The 22,419-nt window shown below is 44.0% G+C and overlaps 1 protein-coding gene across 2 annotated transcripts in view; it reads right to left on the bottom strand.

The window, feature by feature from the left end:
• Window positions 1-8,050: 8,050 nt before the first annotated feature.
• Window positions 8,051-22,419, bottom strand: part of LOC129124996 (monocarboxylate transporter 2-like) — a 34,567-nt gene continuing 20,198 nt past the window's right edge. For both annotated transcript variants that reach the window (XM_077184507.1, XM_054640227.2), the window contains exons 2-4: window positions 19,705-19,848; window positions 12,695-13,543; window positions 8,051-9,990 (exon numbers count right to left, since the gene is read on the bottom strand). In XM_077184507.1, coding sequence (XP_077040622.1) covers window positions 9,698-9,990; window positions 12,695-13,543; window positions 19,705-19,848 — 1,286 coding nt within the window. In that variant the 3' untranslated portion in view covers window positions 8,051-9,697. The remainder of the gene's footprint in view (window positions 9,991-12,694; window positions 13,544-19,704; window positions 19,849-22,419) is intronic.

The following is a 22,419-nucleotide window of genomic DNA, read 5'->3' as shown; positions in this document are numbered from 1 at the left end:
AGGATGGCAAATGTCAGGCATTGCATCAAGACAGTCACCTCTCAGCAGATGGGACTCGGGGGGGAAACAAAACTCTTACAAGTTTATAGCAGAGGACAGTGTAAAAAAGCAGCTAAACCAAAGCAAACAGCCTCGGGGGCAGAGGGAGTTGGGCATCTCTGCTGCACACACTCCCTCTGCAGGAAAATTCACCTCTCCTGCTGCCGGCTAATTAACCCCAGCCGAGCCCAAAGGTTCGGAGAGAAGCACGGGGGAGTGTCGAAATGCACGGGGAGGAGCACTCACATTCCAAAGGGAACCCGGCGGGATGAGAGCATCCCGGGGGGGAGGATGTGAGCATCCCGGGGGGAGGATGAGATCATCCTGCGGGGAAAAGTGTGAGCATCCCGGGGGGAGGATGTGAGCATCCCGGGGGAAAGGTCTGAGCATCCCGAGGGGAAATGTGTGAGCATCCCGAGGGGAAATGTGTGAGCATCCCGGGGGGAATGGTGTGAGCATCCTGGGGGAAATGTGTGAGCATCCCGAGGGGAATGGTGTGAGCATCCCGGGGGAAAGGTCTGAGCATCCCGAGGGGAAATGTGTGAGCATCCCGGGGGGAATGGTGTGAGCATCCTGGGGGAAAAGGTGTGAGCATCCCGAGGGGAATGAATGGTGTGAGCATCCCGGGGGGAATGGTGTGAGCATCCCGAGGGGAATGGTGTGAGCATCCCGGGGGGAATGAATGGTGTGAGCATCCCGGGGGAATGAATGGTGTGAGCATCCCGAGGGGAAATGTGTGAGCATCCCGAGGGGAATGGTGTGAGCATCCTGGGGGAAAAGGTGTGAGCATCCCGGGGGAAAGGTGTGAGCATCCCGCGGGGGATGATTTGAGCATCCCGGGGGGAGGATGAGATCATCCTGCGGGGAAAAGTGTGAGCATCCCGGGGGAGGATGTGAGCATCCCGGGGGGAGGATGTGAGCATTCCGCGGGGAATGGTGTGAGCATCCCGAGGGGAAAGGTGTGAGCATCCCGGGGGGAATGGTGTGAGCATCCCGGGGGGATGGTGTGAGCATCTCGAGGGGAATGGTGTGAGCATCCCGGGGGGAATGGTGTGAGCATCCCGCGGGAGATGATTTGAGCATCCCGGGGGGCGGGAGGAGCGCAGGGCGGCCGCAAGTGCGGGGCAAGGCTGATCTCTAGTGGTGCTCTGCAGCTGCGGCTGCACCGCTCAAAACTTGGCCAGATTTTTTTTTTTTTTTTTTTTTTTACTTTTAAGTAACACATCAGAATGTGTTTTCTCCCACCAAAGCCAAAGTTTCTGTTTTAGCCCTACGTGTATCTCTTGGAGCAGCGTTCCTCTAGAGTACCAGGCTTCTTGACAAAGTTTGGATAAAAAAGGAAAACGTTGATTTTCAATCTTTCTAGAATTTTTCAAAGTTGTTCAAAGTGATTGTTTCTCTTTATTCTCTGCTGAGTTTTTACTGGTTTTTGTTTTCTTCCCTGCCCTGTCCAACCTAGCTCCTCCTGTGACTGATGGAAGGAGGAAAGGTGAAGGTAGGAGAAGTAAATGCCAGACTTGACGTATTTTTCTTTTGTTTTAAATGGTTTTCTTCCTAGTTCCAACAAAAATAACTGGTGGCCCTTCATGCATAATATTTTCAGGGCGAGAGGAAAGTGTGCAGGTCTTGCACAATGCAGAAGTTCATGCCTTGAGCTGGTCAGGGCTGGGCTGGGCAGGAGCCTCTGGAGGCTTGAGGGCATGGTGTGGAGTCATATTCATGCCAGCACAAGCTGGCAACACAAACACATGTAGAGGAATCTCTCCAATTTTTTCCAATCTCTCCAATTTTTTTTACCTTTTCTGGACCTCCTTGGCTTGGGTTTTTGTGGGGTACACACTTCTCCAAACTCCTGAGTCCTGCTGGGGAATCCTCCTCATTCAGCTGAATTCACAGTTCCAGAGGCCAGGGGTCCATTTGGGGGCCTCTCAGAGGGGGCACCAGAGTGGGTCTTTGTCCTCTATCCCCCCTCCACTGTGCTCCCCCATTTGGAGGCCACAGTGATGGAAGACACACCTAAAAGCCTTCCTGCTTATTTATATAAATGTTTAAATAGCTGCTGCAGGGCATTGAAGTTTTACTTGTTACAGGCTCCTGATTTTCTAGGTTTTCCTGCCCATGTTGAAGTCATAATGTCATGGCCTGCAAATTAAAGTAGGATGTCTGGAAAGTGCAGAGTGCAACCTGTAGAGAAGTGTATGAAGGTCCCAAGTGTTCTCTGCAGCTCTAGGGAACACAGAGAGGGTAGGAGCCACCAGCCCAGCAGAGTGTGGGGCTCATGGATGGCAGAAAAGCTACAATTGAGGCAATAATGGATTAAAAACAAGGGTCCAGTGATGTCTCAGCAACAACAGGATGTTGTTAGGGCCACTGGAAAGCTCTAGAAGCAGCCTGCACAGGTAGGACTATCTGTCACATACATACATATATATAGATATATATATATATTTACATATATAGGTGTAAATGTGTATTAAAGGTTCATATATTATATATAATATATTTGTGTTTCTAATAATTATAATAATATTTATAATAATTATAAATTTATATTTATAATATTTTATATGTATATATATATTTACATATATAGGTGTAAATGTGTATTATATGTTCATATATTATATAAAATATATCTGTATATCTAATAATTATAATATTTATAATAATTATAAATTCATATTTATAATATTTTATATATGTATATATATTTACATATATAGGTGTAAATGTGTATTATATGTTTATATATTATATATTTGTATTTCTAATAATTATAATAATATTTATAATAATTATAAATTTATATTTATAATATTTTATAAATGTATATATATTGATGTATTTATTTTATATATGTATATATGTGTATATATTTATATGTTTGGCTTTGTTTTTATTGTTTTTTTTTTTTTTAATATATGGTATCTGTTGTCTGCATGCAGCACATGCACAGGTGTGTGTGCAGTGTCCAGACACATCTGCACATCTGGATGTTCTGCACACTGGCCACACCTGGGGCCTGGGCTCGTGGCTCACGATGGCCCTGGAGCAAGAGCTGGTGCAGGCCATGTCCCTGGTGTTGCCTCCAGCTGTCCCAGCTTTGTCCCCCCCTGCAGTGGCTCCTGGAGCCCTCACTCACATTTCTGTTCACACCATGCAAAGCAGGAGCAGAGGCTGCTGCTCCCAGCAGTGCTCACAGCCTGCGTGTGTTGAGGGCAAAGCCCTGCTCTGCTCGTGTGCTCGCTGTCATTGCTCACAGGTAATGGCTGCTGCTAAATCAGCCCCAAATTGGTTCTCCAAACAGTGCTTAACTGCTTACATGCTTAGAAGTAAACCACGTTCAGCTGCCTTTAACGCTTTTCCATCTTTATTTTTATGCATTAAGATCAATTTCATGAACTTTCCTAGGTAAGATGATTGCCATCGGCAGGAAGAATGTAGTAAATTAATTATAGATGTGTGTTAAATTACTTTCATTACCACTCTGAGTTCTGGGAGGGAGTTGTGTGAGCAGGATGACTGATGAAACAGTGTTTTTACATATTCCCCCAGTAATGGATATTTTTACTGGGCTGCCAGTGCTGTTTCTCAGCTCGGAGAAGCTGGAATTGCACATTTCAGAAAATGCAGGCTCACTCTAAAATTGATCTCCAAAGATTGCCAGAAAGCTGTGGCTAAGACAGGCTGGCTGGAACACAAACTCTCTGCTGAGGGCCTTGGTGAAGCACAAAGGTGAACTGAGGGGAGGATTCATCCTCTTTACCTCAGACACACCCAAACCCAAGGGAGTCACTCAAATTTGGGGTGTTGTTCCTACACCCTGACAAAGGCATAACAGCCAAGACAAAAGTCAGCATGAGTGGAAAGTTATTTTCCATATTCACCTTATAACAACCTTGGTGCAGGGTATTTTCTAGGGATTGATGGTCAGGCCAGTTTAATAGCTCTCTGCTGAACTTCAGGCTATCAACTTTCCACAGTGTGTCATTAATCCCTGGAAAATATCTAGGTTTATAGCAGATATGAGTGAAAAATAATACACATGTGAAGGTAAGTATAGTGTTCTATATACTGGGATTGGTGAAGGTAAGTGTTTAATCATGTGCTGGCCCTAATTGCTAACTCCAGATGCACGTCAGAATACAAGTAAATGAGGTACAGCTTAGTTACACTGTAATTACAAAGCAGCTTCACTGCACTTCTATTTATATGGTGTATAATTACTGTCTTCTCTGTCTGAAAGCTGAAATCTTAATATCATTGTTCCTCATGTGTCATACTGAAATGTGTTATAAAATACTGTATTTTGAAGGATTTCTGTAACAGGTAAGTCAGAGGACAAATACCTACTCAGTAAGCTAATTCTATTTATTTCTAGACTCTGCACTCACAGTCTTTTTTGATTAAAAAACCCAGAAGTCTAAAGAAATAAGAAATATGAATTAACATACATCATGTCCCAGGTCATGAGCTGTTAACAAATTTTATTACATGGTTTGTCCTGTCTGGAAGAGTGAAAAGTGGAGCCCAGACATGGAGAGCAACCTGTGTTCCTTCCCCAGTCCCTGTCTGTGGTCTGGGGATGATGCTGAAAAGAGCTCCCTTCTCACTTCCCATTGCCACTGCCACCTCTGGGATCAAAGGTGCACCATCAAAGATGCTTGAGGATCCCTTCTGATGCAGGTTTGAGTGACTCAGTCCTTTGACACATCAATCCAGGCATTCCAGAGGAATGCAGCCCCTGCATGCCAGCCTTCAGCAGGTGGGTTTTCCCTTAGATCTGTCCCAGTGCTGGCTGTGGGTGTGTGCATGTGCACACAAGGTAGGTTGGGCTATCTCAGAGATTTCCCTGCCCACGCTGCCTCTGCAGGAGCAGGGCTGTGGAGGTTTCCATTAGATTTGTAAAAGTGCCAAAAAATCCCCTCCACAGTCAGCTGGGAGAATAATTAGAGTTGGCAAGTTTGCTCAACAAGCAGTTCTTGTACATAGTATTAATGGGTGATAGGTAATGTCTGTGGGTTTTTCACTTAATAATGCATGGAACCACCTAGATATTCCAAGGATCTCTCTCTGGAGTTGTGCTTTGTGATCACAGGCATAACTAATGGTCAGGAGTGATTACATACTCATTAAAACTACTTAAGAATCTCATCTGTCCAGGAAGGGAATGCCAGGCTCTGCAGCAGGAGGCAAGGGCTTGTCCCTGTTTCATTTCAATCACACCCATTCACCTGAAAAACTCTGCTTTGCACATCAAACAGGATCCAGGACTCATAAGGAATCTGATGTGTCAGAATTAGACCTTGAAGCTGCCATCTTTGGTGAATTATCTTCCCCTTCTTGGCAGCCAATGGATTTGACCAGAAAAGTGTAGAAGCACATTCTTGTTTGGTGCCTGTCCCAAGCAGCAGTGTTCCCACAGGAGGTGGGAGTTTCTTCATGTGACACATTTTGTGTCTTCTGTCTTCTGTCTGCACCCAGCAGACAGAATCCAAAACCTCTGGAGAGCCTATGGGAAGCCTGTGTTTCTCTGCCTCTTTTTCCATGGATTTAGTCTGAAAAACCTGTAGAAAAATGACAAATTCATGGGCTGGGGAGCTGGGCCAAGGGCTGGACCATTCAGAGATGATGATGGTGTGAGGGTGGGCAGTACTCACTGAGGTGTTTGCACCATCAGACTGTCAGATACTTTATCTGAACTAGAAGCAGACTCTGCAGGAGGAAGGGTTGTACACTGTATAAAAGGGAATTTTGTTACTGGTGATAGCAGGGTCTCAACCACAGTGACACAGAACATCCCATTCACCCATGGATGTTCATTTTCTGGTGTCAGGATGTAAATGAGCCCCTTTCCAAACCCAAGCTGAAGCACAGCAATACTTTAGTGAGTGTCAGAGAGGACAGCAAATCAAATCTGTGTTCCTGAGCCACGCTGCCATTGTGGGAAGCTTTGCTGATAGTTGTGAATGTCACTCATCAAAACGCCCTCACACAGTTCTGATAAGTCCAAATAATACTATTTTATAGACAATGTCACTGTCACTGCAGAGGGCACAAAAGTCATCTTTTAAATTCACTTCAGATGTAATCTGAATGCACCTGTGTTGTCTATGAAGTGTTTTCTGAACACAACCAAATAAATTTGGTGTCAGCTGCCACGGGAACTGTCCTTCTGAATAATCTCATGTGTTGTCTAAAATGATTGCATATTTCAAACACATGGGTTGGCACTTCATTTGTTTGTTTGTTTGCTTGCTTACTAATTTTTAACAGAGTTACTACCAAGTTGCCTCTACTCATTTGTATTTCCAGACTTCTAAAGTCTCCTTGTGTGTTTTGCACTTTCTAGACATGGTTCATTCATTCCATTTAAATAATTTTTATATGTGGGGCAAAGCAGCACCTGGCCCAAGGTGTGATGGCAGAAAATCTCCCCTTCTAGTAGCATGACACTCCATCATGTGGCAGAGTCACTCCTCTAACATTCTTTTTAAAAGGGAGGAAGAAATGTGCACAAATTTTGCCGCACCAAAGTAATGAAACATTTGAATTCAACCTCAATGCCTTTGAATTTGGAAAGCTAAATATAGAGAGGGTAGAAGTGAGGGCAACTGTAAACAAAAAATGAGTACATGGGATAAATCTAAATCCAATCTGTGGCACTTGTCACACCTCCCCATCAAACACCACCACTCTGTTGGCTTCTTTTGTGGTTGTTGGGGATGATGGTCCAGCATCCAAATCAGGCTCTTGATGAGGTCTGAGCAGCCCTGGAAACAATGGCAATTACTTCTAATAAGGTCACAAGCTAATGAAATATAAAAAGAAAAGTCTCATAATTGCACTCCAAAGAAAGTGTTTGCAATCATCCCTGCACATCTGATACCCCAAATATCCCCCCTGTGCCTAGCACGCATATTTATGGCACAACTCTCACACCTCTTGACTTCCTTACACAGGTGCTTTCCAAACCTAAGTAAATATGAATTTTGTGTTCAATTTGCCACACAAATCACTAAATTAGATGCACAGGCAGCTTCTACTGCGTCACAAGAGCTTTTTGTAATGGTTATTTCATACTGCACTAGTTATTTTTAATAACGGAAGATGTTCTTCGGAAAATTTGAGAGCTTTCCAAGAAAGGATTACAGCTTGAGTCTGCAAGGTGTTGAATTCATAGGATTTGAGTCAGGGAAGCATTTCTAGGGCTTATAAGTACAGAATTATTTGGCATTGCTTTGCTGCAGTGATTAGGGGGATGTCATGCTCAGGGCTTTGGGTGCAGTGTGGCAGCAGGAGCAGGCAGCAGGGGAGAGTCAGGCACCCAGCACTGAACAGCAGCCACAACCACCAACACTGCCTTAACATTGTCTGGCTTCCTACCTGACAGAAATAGTGCCATAATCTTAAAGGCAGTGTAAGTTTCTCTGACAGGAGTGAGTAGGTTAAATGAAATACCTGCTTTGTGTTAGAAGAATTCTGAAGCCTTAAAGACCTACTTATCCAATGAAACGTTTTTTGCCCTCAGGGGCAGCTTCACAAAGGCATCCTTTCCAGAGGATTTTCACAGATAGTTGAACAGAACACCTTTTAATTAAAAATCTTACCTGTATTAACAAAGTTTTATGACCTAAAAAGCTTGCTTGGGGTTTCTGAGAGACGAGGAGCCGGAGTATCAGCTCCTGTCATAAGGACAGCTGGGGATCTGGGTCATTGCACTGAGGATTAATTGGTACAACCTGGTGGAAAGGTATGAAAATCATCTTGTCAGGTCCTTGCCAGGTCATTTTGCACAGCTTTCAGACTCCTGGGCCCACACAACTGGAGCTCTGAGTCAGGCTGGCCCAGACCACCAAGGATATCAAAGGAATCCAAATCAACAAGAAGATGAGGTTGTGACCAAGGGTTCTGTGATCATGTGCATGGAGCCGGGGCTAGAAACCCTCAGGGGATAAACTCCTTACTGAATCAAGAAGCTGCATTACACACACAGGAAAATGCAAACTAATTTAATTTTTTAAAATAGTTTTATTAAGTATATGACAGAAGGCATATTGGAAAACATTCATGACCTTCTATTAAGGCCTTTTTAAATGAAATATCACAGATATATTTGACAGAAATAAAGGGTATTAAAAACAAGCTCTGAAGGCTAATTATTTTTTAGAGATTTTGTTTTTTTCAGAGAAAATAAAAGTTACGACATAAGGCTAAAATTTAAGTCCTACTGAAGTCAAAGACCACTATTCTTCAAAAAAACAAAAGAATTCACAGAAAAAGTTTTGTACAATAAGACCAGAATTATCTAATTTTAAGAGTACAGGGTATTTATGAAAGTATTTTTACAAGCCTTTCTTCATATTGTGTACACAAGTGACAAGAAAATACAGTTCTTCGAAGACAAAACCATGAAAAAATATGATCTGACCACATATAGGTACCATTGAAACAAAGAAAAAGGAGAACTAACTTCTGGACAAGTTTTAGCTTTGGATTTGGGTGATCTGCCTGAAAAGTCCTTGTTTTCATCTAATCAAATCCATGAAATTCCACAGAAGTCTGATGACTCAACTGCATGATGCCATGCTCAGCATCCACGGCTCTTGGGCATCAGCTGCTTGGTATAAAATACTTTAGAGTGCAAATCTTCCCAGATCAAAACTGCCACCACAGGATGAGAGCCTCCCACGTGGTCTCAGCTCCACCCTCTGCATCACTGCCCTGGCAAAGTTTACTTTGTGCAGCAGGGTGGCATGAGGCCAGCAGGAACTGCAGTGCCAGCAGCAGGAAGGTGCCCACTCCTGCCCAAACAAGGGGGAGGCAGCTGGGTTTGGATTCCCCCCAGGATGGATGCAGCTGAAGCAGGTTAAAAAAAAAGCTTGGCACGAGGTCCCAGCTCTGAGACAGTGCCCAAAATCACCAGTTGTGATTAGTGTGAGGCACACAGCGAGCAGAGTGCCCTGTGCACAGGTTTAATGCACTGCTATCCATTGTATTCCCTTTTTCTAGCAAGGGGATACCTGTGCTCAGCAGGGCTTTTGGGCAACTCTGGGCAGTGGATTCCATTTCAGCTCTGGCATGCCTAAGCTTTATTCACTGATGCAAGGATGCCCAAAGCTCCCCTGTGCTTCAGTTCTTCATTTGTACAATTAATTAATAGTGGCAACACTTACTGTCTCACCAGGGTGTTGTAAAGAGAAAGCTCACTAGAAATGGTAAGGCACTCAGAAATTGGATAATAAGCACTTTGTAACCTCCTAGGGAAAAATTAAATTTGCACTGTTGGAATGTAGGTCAAGGGTTAAGTTTAAGATTAAATTTCTGCCCTGCACAGACAAAGCACCTGAAAAGGACTCCTGTCTCATGCCAGCCTCATCCTGCCCCCCTGCAAAACATCACATTTCCCTTTTCTCTGGGAAATGGGGAATATCTAAAGGAAAATCTTGCAGGACCTTTGGTAGGCAAGTGGATACTGCAGTGTCCCAGCAGTTTATGAGAATCAGGACTTGTTTCTGTTCTAGTCTTCTCCTGCAACAAAGAAGAGGATGCACATGGCAGAGAATAGAGTAAAATTTTAAAACCTAGTGTGATTTCAGAGCTGCTGTTCACTTGAGCAACCCAAAAGTCATTTACCATTCAGCCCATGAAAACAGGTTTAAACTTCATTTGTGCCATTCATTTCCTTCTTTAATCCTTCTCTCTTCTCTTTCAAAGGTTCCAGCTCAGGCCCATCCTGTATGGACTCTTTGTTCCAGTTTTTTTTGCCTTCATTTTCTGTCCTTACAGATTTAGGATCCTCTTCTTTTGCCTTTCTTTCCTTCTCCTCCTTGGCAAGCATACGATAATTATAATAATTCATGATGAACAGAAAGGTTCCTGCCAGGACCATCACAGCTCCACATTTAATGAACATATATTTATAGTCCCCAAAGGTATCAATAAGAATTCCTGTAAAATATAAATTAAAAAAAAAAAAAAAAAGAAATTTAGAGATGAAGGCAAAGGTATTGTGTTTTCAGATCCTGTATATCAAGGAACAGCCTTGGGGCTTTAGGATAAAATATTCTCTGAACTTCTGATCTCTTCCACAAACATTCTGAGCCTGCAAATACTGAACATGTGCTGCACTATACAGCCTGTGGGTAGCTGACATTGGTGCAGGTAATGGTCTGATAATTTGCACAGTTCAGTAGAAGGGGACAGAACCTACACTGCAAAGTCTGGACCTTTTCAGTGCACCTTTTTTTTTCCATGCTCCTCTGATCACAGAGCCTGCAGGCAGCCTTTCCACTAACTCCAATGATCAATTACAAGGATGTCCATTTTCCATTTGGCTTGGCAGCCAAAAAGCAGCAGCTTTTGGGAAAACTTTCATGAAAAGGCACCTGCCCACTGGGTCTCATCTCAGGCTCTTGGCAAAGACCCTGTGATTTACCCACCACGGGTCACCCACCACCATTAGAGGAGGCTCAGCTTTTGGTCACAGCTGCCCTTCCTGCAGTTACACTCTTGATCCAAAGAGGAAAGGGCACAGCGTGAAACTGGAAAACATTTGTTCCAGGGAAAGCAAAGATGATGCTGTCAGTGTCAGATAATTTCAATGCCAAGACAAATGTGACAGGTTCCTCTCAAAGGTTAATGCCTCTGCTATGGAGTTACAGAGTAATTGAAGGGAGATGGCTTAATTGAAATGTCACCGTTCTCCATTATGTCAAAAGGTAATGCAAATCTTATTGGGATTATGATCCTGAGCATTAATTCCCATTTACTGGGCAACACAGACCATTCTCAACATCCCAAATCCTAATTAAAGTAAGACCCACTCCTAACCTGGCCTTCACAATACAATCTTCCCTGAAACTGGCCCATCATCCCTTAGCTCTCTGACGTTTTGGAAAGAGGGACCTTTAATTACATCCCAATTGACCCTTAATGTTGAAAAGCTGATGATTAATTATCCCGGTGCATTGCACTAACAAGGGTTTTTACGGTCACCAAACAGATTTCCTGATCACAATAATAATAATTTTTAACTGGTTTTGGTCAGTGGCTTTTCCTGAGTCATCCCTAGCTGACTTGGTACACCATTTTCCATGCACTGTGTTTTTCAAGCAACTGGTGGAACATCAACCAAAAGCTAATTGCAACAATTTTTCCTTTTCTGCTCATCAGGATGACCTAGAGGTCTCCTAAATAGGTTTCAATGAGAATTTTAATGAGTAGAGTATTAGAAAATTCAACAGTAGGATAGTCTTGCCTCTTTTCCTTTGAGAATAAGATAAAGTCATAAAACACATTGGGAACAATTTACTTAGTTCATTAAAGCAGAACCCTGCAGTAGGTTATTAAAATGCCAAAGAACCAATAAATTTGCTGCTTATTAAAATGGTGGGGAAAACCCTACAAAACTAATATTACTGATTATTACACAGAACTGTTTTAGCCTCATTAGCAGTCTCTGGTCATTAACTTAATCTCCCACACAGAAAATTACATAATTCAGAAAACAGCCATTTTAAAATTGTATTTTCTTTTGTTTGTCATTAATTAAATAATGAATCTCTAAGACAGCAAGAGGATACAGCTGCTTCTGTCACACTGTATGAGCTACCCAGTAATATGAAGAATTAAACAGCTCTGCAGGATGTGTCACATGAAGCATTAGCCAGATCTCAGTTTTGAATCCAGGAAAAGGGTTCAAACTGCAAAAGGAGCACATGCTATAGAGGGAATATTAAGGCTGTTAAATCACAGGAGATCACTGGCCTGACTTATCTTTAGATGACTGAAAGTCCTCCTGGACACTGTATTGTCTCTTTGTGGGCTCTGCCTTTTGATATGTCAAACCATGCCGTCCAAAATAAATATTTTTTTAAATTACTTTTAGAACAGACTTAAATCTTTCAGCTGCAATAATATGACTGAAATTCCTAAGTGGCATAGTCAGAGCCTTACAGACAAACAGCAAGGTTTGAGTCAACAAGAGGCTTTCATAGAACTGTTGTGTTTTACTTAAACTGTGGTGGAGTCCAGCCTTTTGCAAAAGGAGTCCAGGAGGAGGTGTCTGAAGTGCAAGGCTCTTGGTGTTGTAGGAAGTCCCACTCTGCAAGTTCATTTCAAGTGTCTGAAGGGATCCAGGATTAAAAGATGACTCTCCAAGACTCACTCTAACAGAAAGGAGGAAAGAGGAAATGATGGAGGAGACCTCAAGGACACCTTTTCCTGTCCAGTTACTAGTGGAAAAATGGTGATTGTGAGGCAGAGAAAACACATCTAGAATAATTTCATGTTGCCCTGATTTTTTAAGATTTTTTTCTAAGCCTTCTGATGTTTCCATTCTTGTAGCAAACTTTCTCACACACTTTCTGTAAATAACTTATTGTTTTGCATTATTTTATGGAAGAAGAGAAATTTGATGGACTGTTAGGTTGTCCAGCGTCATTGGAGAGGTGGCACTTTCACTCTCCAATCCACTGTCTCTTTTAGAAAACTATAAATGTTGGAGTCAGAAAATAAACTTCCCTTTTTCTTCACCTTGAGAGCAGCAATGTGTGCACTTGTGCTGTTTCGTGTCCTATAGTGACAATTTCCCACAAGCTGTCCTTGCCAAAGCCTAAATCTGAGTGAGAGCAGGGGAGGACAACACACTCACCTCCGATGGGGGGTCCCAGCAGGATGGTGCAGCACTCGGCGATGGTGACGAGGCCCACGGCGCTGGTGAAGCGGGCAGCTCCCACCAGGTCCATCAGCGTCTCGAAGAGCATGGCACACACCATGCCAAAGGCCAGCCCAAAGAAGCTGGAGTACACGATGAGCCCCGTGTAGCTGGAGGCCAGCGGGCACAGGAGGTGGCAGGCACCGTTGAAGGCGATGGCGAAGCTGAAGAAGTACTGGATCCTCGGCCTCACCCACCTGCTGTTGGCAACGATGCCCGTGGTGGGGCGAGCAACCATGTCCACAATGGCCAGGATGGAGAGCAGGAATGCAGCTGAATATTCATCTATGCCAGTGTGCTTGGCATAGGGTGCCAGGAAAACGATGGGGGCGAAGAACCCCAGGAACATGAGCACGTTTCCGATCAGGTAAATCAAGAACCCTCTGTGTTTAAAGAGGGAGAAATCAAGGTACTGATTGACTTTTTCAAAGCAGTCCTTTTCTCCTTCCTCTTCTGTTTTGTTCTCCATGGGGCCATCTTCAGTGATTTTTCCTTTCAGAGCATCCTTCCCTTCCTCAGTCACCTGGGTTTTGACCGGTGCTGTGCCTGGCCCTATGGGTCTGAAGAGAGCTCCTGCCACACAGCAGTTTAATAAAATTGCCCCAAGAATTAAAAAGCTGCCCCTCCAGCCAAAATTGTCAAAAAGGAATTGGTTGAGAGGTGCCAGGGTGCAAAGCATCACGGGGCTCCCTGCCATAGCAAGGCCATTGGCAATGGGTCTTCTCTTCAAGAAGTATTTCCCTATGATTATCACTGAGGGCTGAAGGTTGAGAGCAAGGCCAAATCCTGGAAAACAGTTCAGATAAACAAAGGAAGATTTGAGACCCATTTCTCCTCAGCTCATTGTTTAAGGAAATTCCTAGTCAATTGGCTCACTGGTGGCTCTTCAACACAACAATCTATCTATGAAATCTATGAAAATGTTGCTCAGGGGTGTCTCTGAGTTCTGGCTGCCACATTTGGGTAACCAGACCCCAGAAACACTCCTTCAGTCAGAGAACCCCCTTCCTTCTGCACTGCAAATCTCTTGGGTGGCAAAACTAGCACCAAGAGTTTGCTTCAGAGGGAACCAAAACTATTCCCTCACAAAATGCTGGTGGGTTCTGTCCACACACAGCAGCCTTGCTGGGGGAGAGGATGGATCTGTTTTTAAAAAATAGCAACTCCCAGTTTGAGGAAGGTTGTTTTGGCTTGGACAGTGTCAGCCACCAAAGTTCATCCATCCAGGGCTGGCCTCCCCTTCCATGGGCACCCAACTCTGCTGCTGGGCAGCCAGACCTGCACAGAAAATGACATCATCATCCTCCTCAGCCACCCTCCTCTCCCTCCTCAGCCACGACTGATTTGGTGCTGTGAGCAGCTCAGGTCTGATCCAAAAGATTAAGAGGTCTGCAAGTACACAGCAAAACAGCTACTGAGGATGCTAATTACACAGGACCCCAGAGTGTGTCTTTTAATTAGAATTTATTTTTATTACATTTAGATATATAAATGCCATTAAAAGTCTGCATTGCTAATCCAGCTTCTCCTGCACAAGTGGAATCTGCAGGCAGAAATACCAAAGGCTGTGGTGGTCTCAGTTTTCTGTGGTTTTGTTTGAGAGCACTGCCATACAGAACCATAGGATCACACAATCAGTAAGGCTGGAAAACACCCCCAAGACCATGGAGTCCAACCTCTGACCAATCATCATGAATTAGACCAGGGCACTGAGTGCCACCTCCAGCTTTTTCTTGAACACTTTCAAGGATGGTGAATCCACCACCTCCCTGGGCATCCCATTCCAAGGCTTAATCACCTTTTCAGTGAAAAATTCTTCCTGATATCCAACCATTCCTCCTGATGCCCAACATCAATAATCAATAATTAAACATCAATAGTATTTTCAAGCATTTCTTTGACATGCAGTATTTTCATAAAAAGTTCATTTTTTCAGAACTCCATCAAAATGGCATTTAAAAGTCATGCCACATATTTTCCACTCCATCATCCAGGAAAGAATGAGCCACATTAGAACAAAGCAGAAATGTAATCCTTGAAATGATTATATCAGAGAACATGAATCCTGAAAATAGGGTCATGCAGATTTTTTCTTGTTCATTAGTCGATATAATTAGTTTGTTTAACTGTGCAGTACATAATTAGGCATATTGCTTTACAGAAGAGAATTTACAAAGGTCAAGGTCCTAAAAATTAATTAAGGAACACTATCATTAGTCACTGATAGAGTAGAATCCAACTGATGCAGCAGAATCCAGCCAATGCTGGATAGTTTCAGTTTAAATGGGTTTGCAAAATTATGATTTTTGCCAAGTCTAAAGTTATTTTTTTAATTACTTTGAAGTTTACAACATTAAAAATAAATTGAAATGGCAACACATTAAAATAATTCTGGATAGAAAACATTCTCAGCATGAACTTTTTTAGAGAGTCCATATGTTAGGCAGGGCACATCTTTGGGAAGTGCAGCCTCCTTCTAATGCCTATAGGGCCAAATTCAGGGTGACCTGGGAACCACAGAGGAAAACCACAGCCCTGGTTAGAAAACACCCTTGGATAGAGCTGAAATACAGAAATGTTTATTTTTCCACCTGAGAAGATGCAGCACAGCAGGTGAGAGTTTGCATTAAGTCCCCATTTCCCAGGCTGGTCAGTAAGGGCAGAAATTGAACCATCATTTCTACAGAGTCAGTTTTGGTAGGGACACACCACACGTCTTCCAAAGGAGGAAAATCAGCCTGGATGCCAGCTACCCACTTAAACAATAATCATCTCAATTTTTTTTATTATGTGAACATTAATTTGCCAGTCAGACAAATCTAATTTAATATTACCTCATGCTCTTCCCATTAATTAAATTTGGAGAGTTTCAAATTGAATAACTGGAATTTCAATTTACTTTAAGCTTTTGGCGGACTTTAATAGGAAATATTTGCATCCATTTTATTGCAGTTTTCAGAAGCTACAGCAGCTTTTCCATAGCTGGAATTGTTACTCAATAACCACATTTTCTCCCCAGGGATATGACAGAGAGGTCTGTCAGTGGTGTTGCAAGAAGAGAAGCAAACCTGTGCCAGAGGGAGTGTCCTTTCCTGGATTAAATACATCTCCCTCATATCAGAAGGAAATAGTGGGGCTACAGGACTCAGCTGTGTAGTTATTGATCTTGTTCTCACTTTATTAGCAAGGAACAGTCTGACCCAGGTATTTCAGTACTCAACACCTACAGCCATGGCAAAGACTCTGCTCTCAGTCCACCTGCCTCACCCAAGATCCCATTTTATTTCATGGCAGTCTAAGATCCCATTTTATTTCATGGCAGTCTAATTGGTGCTCATTGAGCTAAACTCTGACCAGTCATTACCACCTTGCAATTAGCTTTGAAATTTGCTGCTTCTACCTCAGACTTCAGGAGAGGTTGCATGTTGAAGCACCTACTGAATGCATCCAGGCTGGCATCTGTCCAGGTGGACAGCTTGCAAACCCCATTTCTTTTTCTAAGCGCTGCAGGGAAACAAATGGGAAGAGGCTGTGGGGTTTCCTGTGCATGCAAAGTGCCTCATGCAGCCCAGAGAGCCATCAAGGACAGAGCTGCCTCCACCAGCAGAGCCTGGCTCCTGCTCTGCATGCAAATGGAAACAGGCACAATCAAGCCAGCAGCTGAGATTGCTGTGTCTAATCCCTCCACTGCAAACAGATACTTCCTGCTCTGCTCCTCTGAAGAGATTTCTATTCATATGCCAAAGGCACAGGACTGTAGCAGAGACCTCCTTGTACCAAGACCTTGTTTTTACCTCCCTCCCTGTGACTTACATGAGCCCAGGCTTTTACATCAGCCTGTTTTCTTTCCAGGCTGGTAGGAAGGAGGCTAGAAAGAGTGTGATGTTTACAGGTTGCCTTACAATTACTGCAAATCCCCTTCACAGAAGCCTCTCTCCTCATGCAGCAGCACTGTCACAGCTGTGTGATGGGCAGGTGGCTTCCTAATTGCCCTTGAATGCTTCCATGCTAGGCCTGACCAGAAAAGATACTTCAAGCTTAATTGGAGGCATCAAGCATGTTATCAGGCTTGCAAGCATCTTCCCTTCCCTGTCAAATTAATATTCCTTCCCCACACTCCCCCCTGTGCCTGGGGATGATTGGTTATCAGCCAGCACCTCACCCCCACAGCTGCCCTTGCTCAGCAGGCAGGAGGAAAAGATGTGTGATGGTGCTCACAGGGGTTTTCGGATTGGGGAGGAGATGAGGATCTGACTCCATGCTTCAGAAGGCTTGATTTATTGTTTTATGACATATATTACATTAAAACTATACTAAAAGAATAGAAGAAAAGGTTTCATCAGAAGGCTGGCTAAGAATAGAATAGCCAAGAATGATAACAAAAGCTTGTGTCTTGGACAGAGAGTCCAAGCCAGCTGACTGTGATTGGCCATTAATTAGAAACAACCACATGAGACCAATCACAGCTGCACCTGTTGCATCCCACAGCAGCAGAGAACCATTGTTGACATTTTGTTCCTGAGGCGTCTCAGCTTCTGAGGAGGAAAAATCCTAAGGAAAGGATTTTCCATGAAAGCTGTCTGCGACAAAGATGCACACAAAAACTGTGCCCTGCCCAGAGGAATCAGCACAGCAGTGCAAAGAGAGGTGGGGGTTTCAGCTCTGTCCCTCAGGGCTGGCACGAGGTCACCTGTGTACACTGAGCACTGCCCACACTCTGTGCTGGGTGATGCACCAGACCTGCAGACACGTGCAGGGACCAAGAGCAAGGCCTTTATCAACCCTGGCTCTGTTGGGGTTATGCACAGAGCTCCCTCCTGTCACCTTTTTGGCCAAGTGCTTTAGAACAGAAAGGCTGGTGCCTTCCTACAGCCCTGTTTCTTGTCTGAGTCCTTCTGCTCACCAAAGTGCATGAAATATTTTCAGCAAAGGATTTATGGTGTCCATGTGCTAATCCAGCATTAGTCAACTTAGAATCACAGAATGGTTTGGGTTGGAAGGCACCTTAAAACTCATCCCATTGCAGCTCCCTTGCCATGGCAGGGACACCTTCCACTGTCCCAGGTTGCTCCAAGCCCCATCCAACCTGGCCTTGGACATTCCAGGGATGGGACAGCCACAGCTTTTCTCTCTGCAGCCTGTGCCAGGGCCTCCCAACCTCACAATAAAGGATTTCTTCCTGGTATCTAATCTAAACTGCCCTCTGTCAGTTGAAAGTCATCCCCCCTTGTCCCTGTCACTTCCCCCTTTGCCTTCCCAGCGGACATTTGTTTAGGAGGAAATGAAGCAAGCTCATGCATTGAGAAATATTGGGAGACATTGGTTAATTTTATTTCCCATCCCTTTGTTTCTGGAGTCTCTTTCAAGGAATCTGCAAGATTTATTCATCCAATAATAACACAATTTCATTTAATTACAGTGACAGTCCTTAGGAAGAGTAAAGTTTAAGAGGGGGAGCGCTACACAGGGATTTATTCACTACTGTACAGATTTAATAAAAGAATATTGATATAGAAGAACAGGGTGACAAACTTTCTGTCCCAATTTACTTTGCTAGTGGCTGGTTTTATTGATTTTAAATGTTGAGCTCACATTTTCACATTCAGAAAGCAGCAACACTTAATGCATCTGCAGAGAGATTGGGAACATTCATTAAACCATACACCTGGCAACCTCAGAAGCCAATTTGAACTCATTGTGTCATGCTTCCAAGCAGATGTCCTAGCTGCACTGGAATAAACTTTGGCAGTACCTTATCCAAAATAATAAACCAAAAATACTTGCAATTAAGCATCTATACTCACACAGGTGGAGAGCTCTATTCCATCTACCTTTAAAAGTAATAACCTGGCACCTGCAGGCTTTAAAGATGCTGGACTGAGCCTGTGTCTTATTCTACTTGAGTTTCCAATATGGAATTTCACATTTCAATACAGGCAATTCAAATTGGAACTTCAAGAAGGAAATACAGGGGGGTTTTGTTGTTTTTTTTTTTCACAGTAGGGATATTTTTGGTCAACTCCAGCAGTTCTTGTTTTCAGATAAAGGACCTCCTCACCTCACAAGCTGGAAATGGGCAAGTGAACTGAAATCTCATCCCACGTATCTCACAGAGAGAAGATAACACACAGAAAATAGGAACAAGGGTGCTTTCTTTATAGTCACACTTGTACCCAGAAGGACTTGCTGTGCCCAGGGTAGAGCACAGCCAACCTGGGTTTGCTTCAGGGGGAGCTGAGGGCTCTGATGGGCACCAGGCCCAGCTCCTGGCCCAGAGCACTGAGCTGCACGAGCACAGCCCTGCCTGGATCCCACATCCCATGTCCAGCCAGGAACACAGCACAGGGAGCTGCTCTTTGCTCAAGTTCATCTGGAGCATTGATGAGGAGTGTGGCAGTCATATTTTCTGGAAAAACCCCTTGGCCCAGGATTTCTCTCCTGGGAAGCTGAGAAGCCTCAGAGAAAAAGGAAAACAATATTATCTCATTTGCTTCTCCTGGGTTTTGCTGCTTTGGAATGTGGTTGGAGATTGTTTATCCAACAGGTGGTTGTTTCATTGGTTTCATGTGAATTGTTTTGACTCAGTGGCCAATCAGTGCCAACTCAGAGTCACAAGTTTTCATTATTATCTTTTTAGCCTTCTGTAAGTATCCTTTCTGTACTCTTTAGTATAGTTTTATATAGCATTCTTTAATATAATATAGTATCATAAAATAATAAATTGGCCTTCTAAGAACATGGAGTCAGATTCATCATTCCTTCCTTCATTTGGGAACCCCACAAATACAATAAAGGAGGGCCTTTGTCCCACCAGATTTTACCTCCCAAGCTTTTTACCTCTCCAGCTTTCCTGTGTTTGTGTTGGTGCAGACATTTCCCAGGTGTGCCAGCCCCAAACCATCAGAAGGGAGCCTCACTGTGCAGGGAAGGAGGTGCTGTGTTCTCACCTGTGATGAAGCCCACGCAGATGTAGAGCTGCAGGATGCTGGTGCAGAAGGCAGCTGAGATCATCCCCACCCCACACAGGAGCCCCCCAAACATCACCACGGGGCGGCTGCCGTAGCGGTTCACCAAAATGCTGCTGATGGGACCTGGGGAAAGGGGGCAAAAAGGACCTTGAGGTTGTGTCTTCTGACAGAAGGGCATGTTTGACACACAGCAGGTAAAGCTCTGCAGCACCAATGGCCTGAGTGCTGCTGACAGCTCCTAGGGTGAGCTCAGGAAGAAAATGGAAAAGCAGAGATCCTCCACGTGGAGATGGCAGCATGTCCAGTGCCATGGGTGTGTAACCAGTGACAGCTCCTGCCCCCAGCACTTCCATGTGTCACCAGAGAAGGCAAACAGCAATAGCAAATCATGTGAGTCATGGGAGCTCCTTGATTTATGATGATGTTAAACTGCACACACAGAGCACTGACTCATATTGTGAGGCAGATATCACAAATGCTGTTGCATTTTTAATGCCTCTATTTAATGCAATTCCAATATTGCTGACCAGGACCGAAGCTTCAGCAGAACAGTTGTTAATTAAATCTTAATAGCAGTCCATGTAGGTAGGAAATATTGGGGATGATGGATTAGCCAGAGCTCAAAAGAACCAGTTTGGACTTGCATTTATGCAAAGAGGAGGTTCAGGGCAGTGCAAAATTATGAAAGAGGGAAATGGCTTGACAAAAACTGTGCACACTGAAACAAAGCATTGAAATCGGAGGAAGTGAGACCAGTAAAAATCAGAATCACAATAAGATAAATATTGGAGAGACTTTGATGGTACCTCAGGACCAACCTCCTGCTCAAAGAAAACCAGCTCTGAAAAGCCAGAACTAAGAAGCCAGAACTAGAAAAGCCAAGCTGAACAGCAAAGAGCAGTCCAGAAGTCCCAGCTGTGAGATGTAAAGAAAAGATTCTGTATTACTCAAAAGTCCTGAATCCAAATGCTTCAAAAGTGATCCTGGAAATGAGGAAGGGGAATAGAGACAGATTCAATATCTGAATTTACCTGGCTGTTTGTGGTGCTACTCATCAGACAGTAATGGTGTTTCAGTGTGCCTGCTTGCCTTCATTCCTGCCACTTCCACAGCACTCACACACACAATACTGCAAACTGGTATTTTAAAGCCACAGGCATCTCTGAGGAGCTTGGCTGTGGGACCTACCTCACCACAGAGCCATGGTGGAATATTTACCTTTGCTTAAATAATCTCAGTCAGAAATAGCTCCAGAGCTCTCTGCAGACCCTGCAAACCACAGAACTCCTGATCACAGGAACAAAACCCAGAAACCCCAACCCTCCCTCAGAATGGCTGACAGCATCCAAACAAGTTCTCAGCTGTTATAATGTGCAGGAATAGAAAGCAGTAGGTATGGCTGGTTTAATCTGGGTAATGAAGCCCATAGAAATAATTTCCATTTGATATCTGAGGTCAAAACACTCATAAATTAAATGCACACAATCACAGTCTCAACAACATCCCTGTTGTAACTGTGATCTGTGATCTAGTCCCATCAAATGCACCATTCAATTAAAATTTCTGGGTGTCTATAATTACATGGAGAGTTTTTCTGCTAATCCTGTGACTGGATTCACACAGGTGCATCCTTTTGCTGCACAGAGCACTACAGAATTCAATGAGAAGTTCTGGGGAAAGGGATATACATTTGAGATCAGCACAGTGAGAAAGACACCCCCCTTCTGAAGAGTTTCCCCCGGTCAGGCCCTGAACTTGCATTGTGCTTGAGCTGCTCTCAGCACGTCCTGTAACTCAATAGATTGAGTCAATGTTCCTCAGAAAGGCACCAACATATTCATCTGCAGCCTCAGGGCATGCAACTCTTCCATTTTTCAATTTTCCACATGTCTGCATTTCTGCAGAATCAATCTAATTACTCAGCTAAGAAAATGTGGTTTCCATTACCTTTGCCCACTGGCAGAGGGCTTTCACCCTGCAGGATGTTGTACCAGGGAGCAAAGCATTTCAAGCCCACACTGGTCCTGCTAAGGACAGCAGAGGACTGAGTGGGGATGCTGAGCCTCATCCTGCTGCTGGCTCCACTCAGAGCTGGGCCTGTGGCTCTGCAGCTCCCCTGGCTCTCAGGGACCTGCTCTCCATCACCTCCATCTGCCCATGGTGAGAGCAAGGAATGCCTGCTCAGAAATACTTCACTTGCAGAGCAGGGTGCACACCCTGAGGCTTCCACTTCTGCCTGCAGCAAAACTCTGCAGCCTGGAGAACAACAGTTTGCACCAAATAGCCCCAAAAGATGCAGCTGGGATCATGGAGCCCCTGGAAGACTGATGAAATGTAAAGCACTGCCCTCAGCCCATATAAATCACTCTGCTTTAGTGCCTGTCCTGTTCAAAGGCTCTCTTTTCTCATACCTGTGGCAGATTTCCATTCTTTGCTAGCTGGTACATGAAAGGCCATGTCAAAGAGGCTGCTCTTGGTGGCAAGAGAAACACAGAGACTCGCCAGTGGGGAATGCAGCAAGCCTCAACTCATTTGTTAGCTTGTCCAATTACTTTTCACCTTGAGTTTTGTGTTTGCACAAGTGAAAAGGACCCTGAAGAGGAGACTGTAAAATCATAAAAAAGCAGCAAAATACCCTGGGCTCTCCTCTCTTCCCCTCCACAAACTCAGGCCACCTTGTCATTCATTCTTCTC

This window comes from Agelaius phoeniceus, chromosome 11, assembly GCF_051311805.1.
Source record: "Agelaius phoeniceus isolate bAgePho1 chromosome 11, bAgePho1.hap1, whole genome shotgun sequence".
NCBI classification, from domain to species: domain Eukaryota; kingdom Metazoa; phylum Chordata; class Aves; order Passeriformes; family Icteridae; genus Agelaius; species Agelaius phoeniceus.
The sequence above is the reverse complement of the archived record's forward strand: the minus strand, read 5'-3'. Positions and strand labels throughout refer to the sequence as shown.